General features: G+C 45.4%; 1 protein-coding gene across 2 annotated transcripts in view; it reads left to right on the top strand.

The window, feature by feature from the left end:
- MYOCD (myocardin) overlaps positions 1–12,147 on the top strand; it is a 106,308-nt gene that overhangs the window by 72,687 nt on the left and 21,474 nt on the right. For both annotated transcript variants that reach the window (XM_011965672.1, XM_011965671.1), the window contains exons 6-9: positions 2,158–2,333; positions 5,300–5,425; positions 10,339–10,595; positions 11,730–11,883. In XM_011965672.1, the coding sequence (XP_011821062.1) occupies positions 2,158–2,333; positions 5,300–5,425; positions 10,339–10,595; positions 11,730–11,883 (713 nt within the window). The remainder of the gene's footprint in view (positions 1–2,157; positions 2,334–5,299; positions 5,426–10,338; positions 10,596–11,729; positions 11,884–12,147) is intronic.

The raw sequence follows: 12,147 nt of genomic DNA, 5'->3' as shown, positions 1-12,147 counted from the left end.
AGTGAGAGCTCCTTTCTCTTATCTGCACAAGACAAGAGTCATCTCTTCCTTCTCTTAACGTTTCTACCCACATGTTAGAATATGTAGAAAATGTTGCAATTTGGTTAATTTCCTCTAATGTGTACACTCCTGGGATATGATACCCTGGAGACAGGAGGGGTCTTTGTCACGAGAAGTATCAGATCAGAGAAGGTTCACATGGATTTAGACTGAAGGAAGTGGGCAGGGGAGGTAAGATGATGAAGCTCTCAGACAGAGGGTCCCGCTGGGCAGAGAAGACTGGCTGCCCTGAGAGTCTAACGAGGTCACACGCAGGGTCTCTGACAATGTGAATGGCACTGACCCAGGGCACGTGCCATGTGGATCCTAAGAGAATACAGTGACTTCTGGAATGTGGAACAGTTAACCCCCTAACCCCCACCCACCCACCTACCTACTGCCTGCCTACCTGACCCTCAGTAATACACATGATCCTCCGTGGTTTTTTGTTTTTGTTTTGTTTTTTTTTTTTTGAGACAGCGTCTTGCTCTGTCACCCAGACTGGAGTGCAGTGGCGTGATCTCGGCTCACTGCAAACTCTGCCTCCCGGGTTCAAGCGATTCTCCTGCCTCAGCCTCCTGAGTAGCTGGGATTACAGGCGCCTGTCACCGCACCCGACTAATTTTTTTAGTTTTAGTAGAGATGGGGTTTCACCACGTTGGCCAGGCTGATCTCAAATTCCTGACCTCAGGATCCACCTGCCTTGGCCTCCCAAAGTGCTGGGATTACAGGCATGAGCCACTGTGTGCAGCCACATTAGGCATTTTTCTCAGGTATGAATTTCTATGATGAACATATATGACTTTTATATTCATGGAAAAGCAATAATGACTTTTATAAATAATCCATGGAGCAGAAATGCTCAGCCCCAAACCCTTCCCAGTTAGCAGGCCGCCCCGGGCCTGTGACTGGAGCTTCCCCCTGCCCTGTCCTTGCACGGCCTCCTTCCTGATGTGACACTTGAATGCCTGTGAGAGGGCCTGTGACAGATGCCAGCAGTGGTGGCGATGACAAGCCCAAAGCCACATTTGTTCCATTACTTCCAGCTCCTCATTGCCTTTCCAATCCCTGCAGTGAGAGCTCCTTTCTCTTATCTGCACAAGACAAGAGTCAAAAGTTCTTGTCGGTGTGATTGCAGAATATCGGGCTGGAAAACTTCCTGATAATACCTAAATTCCTTTAGCAGAGCAGTCCCTGGAATGGGGTCAGGAGAGCTATGTGGCTTCAGCACATTGTGTACTGTGCAGCTGGATAATAAACCAGATGAAATGTGGCAAATAAAAACGTAAGGGACAAATAAGGATGTCATTCTAGTCCCATCTGGTGCGATAACCCCTCTCCCACACCAATTTTTCTGTTGCCTTTGCAAAACCATGCAGGCTGCTAAGGAAGAGTCCCTGCTTGCGTGAGCCATTGAGGAGTTCCAAAATAGACACAAAGATACGAGGAATACAAAGAAATTCCAAATAATGAAAAATAAGGATCAAGCTGAAGTTTCTGAGACACATTTATGGTTTTTGTAAACAGTCATGCACTCGTTGAATGGCTCTTTGGGACACGGTGGTGACATTTAGCTAATTCTGACATTTAGGCATTTAAACTCAGTAGCTGTCCTCGCTTATCCTTATGAACAAAGTTTGCTAAACATTGTGTGCTGTCTGCCCCGCTTTATGTTTGAAGATGATGCAAATGGCAGGCTGTCATCTCGATTCCATTTCTCATGGTAAAACCCAAGGGACATGGGCGCATGCTCCCACCACATTTTCCTCTGGCCTCATTCTGCACCCAGCATTCCCTGTTCTTTCCTTCTCCTTCCCCGGTTTAGTTTCAAAAACATATGGGTTCCCATAGAAAAACGGGAAGAAATGCAGAAACCTGAGAATAAAGTTTAACAAATGATGACAGACCTTTGATAGAGCACTCTTTCCTACACACCAAACAAACCACTTTTTTATAAACACAATAATTTAAAGTACAGCTTCACTCTTACCTAAACTTAAAACAACCTGGAGAGAGGGAGAGGTGTATTTTGAATAGAAGTGACACATCGAAGCGTTTCTAAAAAAGCTCTTTGACTCTCCTAAGCCACTCATGAGTTCCTGGATTTCACCCCCTCAGGTAACCAGGTGAGTTTCTCCAAATCCACGGATGCTTTTGCTTTTGAAGAGGACAGCAGCAGTGATGGGCTTTCTCCGGATCAGACTCGAAGTGAAGACCCCCAAAACTCAGCGGGATCCCCGCCAGACAATAAAGCCTCAGAGACCCCTTCGACAGGTTCTCTGGGGACAAACCAGGTAAGAAAAAAAAAAACCAGCATCTAAATGTATTATCGTTTCACAGTCTTAAAATCTGTTACAGCTGGTTTTGCTTAGAGAACCCGGAGATGTCCCTGGCTGCCACGGCATTTTGATGCCTCTTCTCGCTCTGTTCAGCACAGGCCTCTGTGTGGGGTGACAAAAGCTCCAGAAAACACTGAAAGAGAACCTCCAGAACTACATCCTTTAACTTATCCATTAAAGCATCTGCTCTGCCAAGCAGATACTTTTTATCTCCATTTTTGTGGACAAAGTAGCTAAGGCTCAGTGATACTGGATGACTCGCCAACAATCTCCCAGCTAGAAAGTGCCAGAGCAGGGACTGATTCAAAGTTCACCATCTCTCTGTGCACTGAGGACTGGCTACAGGGCTCTGGGGAGTGCAGAGAAGGAAACGCTGGCTCTCTCCAAGGCAGGGAGGCCCACGTTGCTTCTACTCTTAGCAGGTTTCTACCTAGCAAGCTGAGCAAAATTCAGCCCCAACCCAACCGTAGCATTCACCTCTTTCTGGACAAATCTACAAACCCTTGAGCATGAGGAACGTGTATTGAGAATACTCTTAAAGCACATTTATAAAGAATAATAATGATTATGGGCCGGGCGCGGTGGCTCACACCTGTAACCTCAGCACTTTGGGAGGCCGAGATGAGCAGATCACCTGAGGTCAGGAGATCGAGACCAGCCTGGCCAACATGGTGAAACCCCATCTCTACTAAAAATACAAAAATTAGCCAGGCGTGGGGGTGCACGCCTGTAATCCCAGCTACTCAGGAGGCTGAGGCAGGAGAATCATTTGAACCCGGGAGACGGAGGTTGCAGTGAGCCAAGATCATGCCAGGGCACTCCAGCCTGGGCCACAAGAGAGAAACTCCGTCTCAAAGGAAAACAAAAAAGAATGATGATGATTATGAACAACAGCTCCAGCCACATATTAAGTGCTCATTCTGGGCCAGGGGCAATGCCAAGTGATTCGCAAAATTTCCTCATTTGAAATCAGAGACCTCTCCAAGTAGGTATCATCGAGGTTGATTCTGACAGAGGAGGAACTAAAACTCTGTGAGGCCGAGCAACTGGGTGGGCTCTAGAAATACGGCAGAGTGCCAGCCACGCTGGGGAAATCCAGCCAGAGGGTATTCATGGAGCCCCTAAGAGAAATGCCCGCGGGCGTCCACATATGAGGGGAAGGAGATGCGTAAGTGTGGAAGCCAGATGTGAGCTCTTCCAATTCTGCCTCTATCCGGAGAGTCCTTCAGATCCTCAGTCCCTTCTCTTTAGGAAGGATTTGCCCCTCCTGGCCTCGTGTAAATTGTGCAATGAACTGAAATTAGATATATTTGAAAGCTGGGGTTTTTTTTCCCCTCCCCACTGAAAAGTACCATACAGATATTAGGGACAGTTAAAATAATTATCATTCAGTGCCTCGTTTCCCAAAACCATGCCAGTTACTGTTTATCGTCATGCCTATCTTCACCCCATCAGAGCAAACCTAACGCTGCCAAGGAGAAAAAGTGAAATGGGAGGAAAAAAGGGAGGCATGGAAAGCTGAGCTGAGTTATTCGTGTGTTTATTGTGCAAGAGTTTATAATCAAAGCATTTTTTCCTTCCCCTGCAAGCCACAGTTGGTCTTTGCAGCCAAATTTCTTTGATAACATCAAACGGTATATCAGATCATTTGTACACATTATTCTGACAGTAAATTCCTCAGCTTCTGATTTAAGAATGGTTTGAGGAAAAGGCAAGTTCTTTTCTGCTTCACCTTAGGAGAGGGAAAAAAGAGAACAAGCACCGAACAATGCCGGGCAAGATGCGAAAGTCGTTGTATGTCATTTCTCCCGGCATTCATGTTTGACAGATGAGGACCCTGAGGCTCCAAGAGAAAAGAATCCTTCAGGCCTTTGACAGGTGCCAGGCAGGGCTCAGGGAAGAACTGCAAAGCTCATTCCTAACCCCCGCATGGAGAGATCACGGGCAGCCCTGGCTCCATTTTGTCAGAGTTGAAACACAAGAATGTAGGAGAGAAAGAGAAAATAATTTTTCCCTTTATAGACTCTGCCTCTGATAAAGGTTTCTTATGTCTTTATACACATGCATACGTACACACACACACTCACGTATGTATACACACAAAACCACATGTACATATACATGCCTGTGTGCACACATGTATTCACATATGTGCATACACATACACGAGACACATGTGCACATATATACACATGTGTCTACACATGTGTCCATATATACACATGTGTCTACACATGTGTCTACACATATATACACATGTGTATACACATATACCTAACATATGCACACATATATGCACACACATGCACAGAAGCATGCATGCACATGCACACATGCATGCACATATACACACTCAGACACACACTTGGACATACACACACACACACTTGCACACACTTGCACACACACACTTTCCCTTTCTCTGCTAATATTCTTTTCCTCTACCTCGTTCATTGTCCTACTTTCCCCCCACATTCCTACACCCACTCTTCCCTGCTGCTTTCTTTTTCAATTGCATTATCGAGACAGGTGGACCTTGTCACAGACAGGTGGAATGCTCACACAGCGAGACCAGATGTCCCAGTTTGCCTAGAACAGACCAGTTTTATACCTGTCTTTGGAATCATTACTTAGAATGATTCCCTTTCTCTCTCAAAAGTGTTCTCAGCTGGATAACAAGCATATATATATACACACACACACATATACACACACACACATACATATACACACACACACACATATACATATATACACACATATATGTATGTGACTCCTCCCCCTGGGAAGGTAGGCTGATGTTTACTCGGGTAAGAAGCTAGGATGAAAGCAGCAGAGGTGTATGTTCACGGACTCTGACATTTCTGTGTCACACAACTTATTCCTGTATCTTCCTAATATCCGTAACATTTGGATTTCAGGATCTTGCTTCTGGCTCAGAAAACGACAGAAATGACTCAGCCTCCCAGCCCAGCCACCAGTCAGATGCGGGGAAGCAGGGGCTTGGCCCCCCCAGCACCCCCATAGCCGTGCATGCTGCTGTAAAGGTACGATCGCACCAGCCTCGGAGCCCCGCCTGAACGCGCGGCTCACGGAGCCAACTTGAAGCACAGCTTTCTGAGTTAGGTCTGACAACGCGAGGAGAGTTACACGGAGGACCCGTGCAGAGGTTCGGCTCACTGGGAGGGTCACAAAACAGGAAATGGGAAATGGGTTACCAGTGTATATGGACCAAGATTTCATTATCTGTGCAGCACAGCAGAGGCCACCTCTGCCGTGGAGAAAGCTGTGGATTTGCATTTCTTTGGGATCACAGCTTAGCCAGCATGTTTCCAAAGATTTCATAAGCTCACCCTTGAGGTAGATACAACTGATTGTAAAGCAGGATTTGCAAGTTTCATAAAACAGGTATACAGCCGTGGAATTTTATGCAAGGGAAGTATCCCTGAAAAGCTTGCATAAAGTAACATTTACATCATTCAGGCCAGTCTTCCGATGGAAATAAACACGGGGTTTCATTCACAGTGGGCAGGTAGCTAGACTCATTATAGCAAATGTTTCGTTTTCTCAGCATTATCTTTTTGTTAATTTTTATTTTTATTTCAATAGTTTTGGGGGTGCAGGTGGTTTTTGGTTACATGGATAAGTTCTTTAGTAGTGACTTCTCTTTTTTTTGTTTTCTTTTCTTTTTTCTTTCTTTCTTTCTTTTTTTTTTTGAGACAGAGTTTCTCTCTGTTGCCCAGGCTGGAATACAGTGGCATGATCTTAGCTCACTGCAAGCGCCGCCTCCCAGGTTCAAGTGATTCTCCTGCCTCAGTCTCTTGAGTATCTGGGACTACAGGCACCAGCCACCATGCCCAGCTAATTTTTTGTGTTTTTAGTAGAGACGGGGTTTCACCGTGTTAGCCAGGATGGTCTCCAACTCCTGACCTCGTGATCCGCCCGCCTCGGCCTCCCAAAGTGCGGGGATTACAGGCGTGAGCCACCATGCCTGGCCCTTTAGTGGTGATTTCTGAGATTTTAGTGCACCCATCACCTGAGCAGTGTACACTGTAGGCAACATGTAATCTTTTATCCCTCACCCCACTCCCAATCTTCTCCCAGTCCCCAGATTCCATTACATAATCTTATGCCTCTGCATCCTCATAGCTTAGCTCCCACTTATAAGTGAGAACACGTGATATTTAGTTTTTCATTCCTGAGTTACTTCACTTAGAATAATGGCCTGCAGCTCCATCCAGAATGCTGCAAAAGACGTTATTTCGTCCCTTCTTATGGCTGAGTAGCATTCCATGTTGTATATGTACTACATTTTCTTTATCCACTTGTTGATTGATGGGCACTTAAGTTGGGTCCATATCTTTGTACTTGGGAATTGTGCTTCTATAAACACCAGCGTCATATCTCACAGTACACAGGCTGCTCTCTCTTCAGTTAACTGGATGCCTGGTAATCATGTGGCCTTCTTCATAATGTTTTATCCCAAATAACTTTTTTTTTTTTTTTTTGAGACAGAGTTTCACTCTTGTTGCCCAGGCTGGAGTGCAATGGTGCGATCTCGGCTCATTGCAACCTCCACCTCCCGGGTTCAAGTGATTCTCCTGCCTCAGCCTCCCCAGTAGCTGGGATTACAGGTGCGCACCACCATGCCTGGCTAATTTTGTATTTTTAGTAAAGACAGGGTTTCTCCATGTTGGTCAGGCTGGTCTTGAACTCCTGACCTTAGGTGATCAGCCTGCCTCGGCCTCCCAAAGTGCTGGGATTACAGGCATAAGCCACCGTGCCTGGCCTCTCCCAAATAACTTCTAACTGATTTGGGAACACGTTTTCTCAGCTCGAGTGCCACCACTTAATGAATGTTAAAATGACTCTTATGGGATTTAAAAAAGATTGTAAATTGAAGTAAAAATCAATGATATAGTAATAGTTTTATGGTCTAATGGATGATAGACACTTCAGTTTCTCAGTAAGGCTCCCCCACCAAACCACAAGAGCTTAAACCCATCTGAAAATTCACTCAGCTCAACAGGTTTGAAATTGGGTGACTATCAATGCATTTTGTTCATTGCAGGGGAAGGAGGAGGAGATGAGTCCCATTATTTCTAAAGCTGAGTATAAAGAGAAATGTTATTCATATTTCTATCACAGTATTTAAATTTTGCATAATTCAAATTAGCAGCGGGCGCGGTGGCTCACACCTGTAATCCCAGCACTTTGGGAGGCCGAGGTGGGCAGATCACCTGAGGTCATGAGTTCGAGACCAGCCTGGCCAACATGGTGAAACCTCGTCTCTACCAAAAAATGCAAAAATTAGCCAAACATGGTGGCGCGTGCCTGTAGTCCCAGCTATTCGGGAGGCTGAGGCAGGAGAATCGAATGGCTTGAACCCGGGAGGCGGTAGTGGCAGTGACCCGAGATCGCAATCACTGCACTCTAGCCTGGTCGACAGAGCAAGACTCTGTCTCAAAACACAACAAAACAAAACAAAACAATCAGCAAAGCCTTCAGCCTCACTGTAGTAGAAAGTATGATAGAAGCCCAGGAGATGAACAGATCACTTTCAATGAAAAGGGCGATTCTTACAGACACCCAGCTGGTCCCGGCAGGCTGGCTGTTTGTAGAAGAGCCATCATTTTTTTCTGCTTGGTCAATACACACACACAACCTTAGTATGCCCTGGGTTCGAAAAGAGAATAGTAGTAGTAGCCTTTACCTCACGCTATCCAGAGTAAATGATCCGATTTCAGTACCTTCTGGAATGTGCTAAGGCAACACAGAGAAAAAAAGCTCCTGGACCCCCGACTTAGCTGTGGGACCCTGCCAGGGCTGCAGCTCCCATCCTTCCCAGACAAGGCAAGCCCCAGAATGAGGTGACAACAGCAGCTGATCTGGAGCAAGCCAGGGCAGAGCTGGTTTTGGGAGCCCTGCAGAAACTCTCCAAGGACAGAAGACTGATTAATTAACTAGAATGCTAATCGATTAGTAAGCAGGGAGAAACGGAGCCACCAAACACACAGAAATACTTGTGCTCATTATTCATTAGTCGCCAGGAAGAAGTCTCTTTGGAAAACAAAAGAGCCTTTGGGGGTGCACTGCGCTGAGTCCAAGCGAGTTGTAAGCTCCTTTGGGTAAGGTCACATTCAGATGTGTAGTTTGTGGTTGAAGTGGAGAAGCTGCCAAGTCAGAATATGCCTGCCAGCTGTTCAGGAGCCCCCTCTTCTGGACACCAGTGGTAACACACTTTTCTTCCAATGTTCCCCCAAATCCTTGATCACTTGAGGTCATGACATCCATATTCTTCATTTCAACCTTCTGTAATAAAGTCAGGGTTTGAAAATTCCTTTTTTTTTTTTTTTTTTTTTTGAGGGGGAGTCTCGCTCTGTCACCCAGACTGGAGCGTAGTGGCGCAGTCTCGGCTTACTGCAACCTCCGCCTCCTGGGTTCAAACTATTCTCCTGCCTCAGCCTCCCAAGTAGCTGAGACTACAGGCATCCACCACCATGCCTAGCTAATTGTTTCTATTTTTACCAGAGATAGGGTTTCACCATGTTGACCAGGCTGGTCTTGAACTCATGACCTCAAGTGATCCGCCCACCTCCACCTCCCAAAGTGCTGGGATTACAGGCGTGAGCCACCGCGCCCAGCCTGAAAATTACTTTTTTTAAACCTGATAACAGGATGGACCCATTCCTTCCTAAATACAAAAGTCTTTTATTTCAGGAGCAGGTTATAGACACAATTACCTGCTCATTGACTACCTGTTATTATTTCAATATTATCTTTTATAGTCTTTATACCGATTCGTGAGAGAAAAAGTAAAGAATATTTTCTCCAACTTGCAGATGAGGAAACTGAGATGTATTAAAGTTAAGTGATTGTACCATTTTCAAACATTTGTCTTATCTTCCAAGACTATACCCTTAACTTCCTGATTCAGTGTGTCCGAATCATGCAATACATGCTTTGGGTTCCAACTCTGGGAAGTGTTCCAGTAGGTGGATAACCCTTCCCATAATAAGTAAAGTATCCTTATTTCAAAAGGTGTTGCTTCCTGATCTTTCATCGGTATTTGGCAGGCAGGCGAGAGGGTGTTAAGCAGGCAGATAGGCAGGGTTTATCTTACTTTCAGTCCAAAGCAACAAATAACCACATCCTAGACTTTCAAAGAAAATCTTAGTTTCATCTAAGTTTATGTCATTAATAAGTCAACTTATTAAGTGTTTAACTAAAGGTGACTGCCCATATGCATATGAACGTTCTTTTGTTGTTGTTGCTGTTGTTTTGTTTTGTTTTGAGATGGAGTTTCGCTCTTGTTGCCCAGGCTGGGGTGTAGTGGCACGATCTCATCTCACTGCAACCTCTGCCTCTCGGGTTCAAGCAATTGTCCTGCCTCAGTTTCCTGAGTAGCTGGGATTACAGGCACCCACCACCACGCCCAGCTAATTTTTGTATTTTTAGTAGAGATGGGGTTTCACCATGTTGGTCAGGCTGGTCTTTAACTCATGACCTCAAGTGATCCACCCGCCTCGTCCTCCCAAAGTGTTGGCATTACCAGTGTGAGCCATCGCGCCCAGCCACGAAAGAACTTTCTACAAATAGTCTTAAGATCAGAAGGCAGCCTTTGTTAGGCCATCAGTTGGTTTTAGGTTAGGAGAATGCATTCATTGAAACACAGGATTACGTTTTGCTGTACTCCAGAAAAGAAAAATTCTGGAGCTGCTTCTAAGATTCAACTTTCCCTGTCTAAGGAGCGTCCTTCCAGTGTGATACATTTGCAGTGAATTTGTTCATTAGCAACGTTAGTGTTCTAGGAGCTCTTTGTACATCATGCCTTTGCTATATTGTGTTTCTGAGGTTCAAGAATGGCCATCAGACAAAACTGCCTCACAATGTGTCCATGATGCAAAGTCATTCTCAGTCGTGGCCTAAAGCACATGCCATTTCCTCATCCTCTTTGCAGTCCAAATCCTTGGGTGACAGTAAGAACCGCCACAAAAAGCCCAAGGACCCCAAGCCAAAGGTGAAGAAGCTTAAATATCACCAGTACATTCCCCCAGACCAGAAGGCAGAGAAGTCCCCTCCACCTATGGACTCAGCCTACGCTCGGCTGCTACAGCAACAGCAGCTGTTCCTGCAGCTCCAAATCCTCAGCCAGCAGCAGCAGCAGCAGCAGCAACACCGATTCAGCTACCCAGGGATGCACCAAGCTCAGCTTAAGTAAGTCCAGCAAGCCTGGGAGAGTGGCTGTGGGCAGAGGTTGAGAAGCGTGTCTGTTAATATCTATCTGATGTACATGGGGCCAGCACCATGGGGCCTAGCAAGTCCTGTATTGCACCATTTCCTCATCCAGTATGTTTGGAAGGTGATTCAATTTAGAAACTATGCACACCTTTTCAGAGCCATAAGACTGGGAGGAAGCGAACACGGGGCCCTCTTTATCTGCAGATGTATTCCAAACCCTCAGTGGATACCTAAAACCTCAGATAGTACTGAACTCTACGTATAGTGTATTTTTCTTAGGGATACATATCTATGATAAGGTTTCATTTATAAATTAGGCACAGTGAGAGACTAACAATAATAGCTAGCAACAATATAGAACAATTATAGCAAGATACTACAATAAAATGTATGTGGATGTGGTGGTTTCTCTCTCAGAATAACTTATTGTACTGTACACATCTATTTTTGAACCACAGTTGACCTCAGGTAACTGAAATCTTGTAAAGTGAAACCGCCAATAAGGGGTGGACGACTATGAATCAGTGCCCTTGGTAAGAGGCCCCTTTGGGAAAAAGGAAAGGATTAGCACTTTCAAATTGGACTGTGGAATGTCTAAGAATGTGATATTGGAATTATGAGCAATTCCGATACACTTCTGCTTTTGGAAAGAACATTGCTGAGCAGCGGAGAGACACCCTCAAAGATTGACTCCTGGGTTGTGTGACCACATTGCTACGTCACCTTTTAAATCGTCAATATCCCCACATGTAAAGTTGAGGTATGGATTCCTCCTGTCCTCCTCAGACTATGCTAGCAATTGTGCCAAGCGCTAAACACAACCAAGCTTCACCAGGTGGGTTTGGCCTCCCCAGGACAGAGCAGCAGCTGAATCACAGGTGGATGTGTGCCACAGTCCCCACCACTCCCTCTTATCTCCCTAAACAAAGTTCAGATGTCACACACCACTTGCCATCTAGCCGGCCCTGTTGTTTTTCCTCACCCTGCTCCCTTCTGCTGGTTTATTACATGCCTGACCCTTGCAGGCCATCACTTTGGGATCCGATCTAAACGCAAGTTATACCACCAATATTTGATTGTACCTGAAGTGCCTCTTTGTTTGTCTTTTAGAGAACCAAATGAACAGATGGTCAGAAATCCAAACTCTTCTTCAACGCCACTGAGCAATACCCCCTTGTCTCCTGTCAAGAACAGTTTTTCTGGACAAACTGGTGTCTCTTCTTTCAAACCCGGCCCACTCCCGCCTAACCTGGATGATCTGAAGGTATAGTATTTAGCATGAGTTTCTTTCTTTTTTTAAACAAATACAACAGTATGTTGTTAACAGCACCACGACCAACTGGTATCTGGAGTAAGAGAGTGGGAGGGAAAGAAGACTAGAGGAAACGCTGAAGGAGGTGGCAGAATTTATCCTGCTGTGGTTGAACACCCCAGTTGACTAGCCCATTTTACGCAGCCGTAACAGGATACCGGAAACTGGGAAATTTGTGAAGAAAAGGAATTTATTTCTCACAGTTCTAGGGCTGAG

This window comes from Mandrillus leucophaeus, unplaced genomic scaffold (genome assembly GCF_000951045.1).
Source record: "Mandrillus leucophaeus isolate KB7577 unplaced genomic scaffold, Mleu.le_1.0 Scaffold732, whole genome shotgun sequence".
NCBI lineage: Eukaryota > Metazoa > Chordata > Mammalia > Primates > Cercopithecidae > Mandrillus > Mandrillus leucophaeus.
The sequence above is the reverse complement of the archived record's forward strand: the minus strand, read 5'-3'. Positions and strand labels throughout refer to the sequence as shown.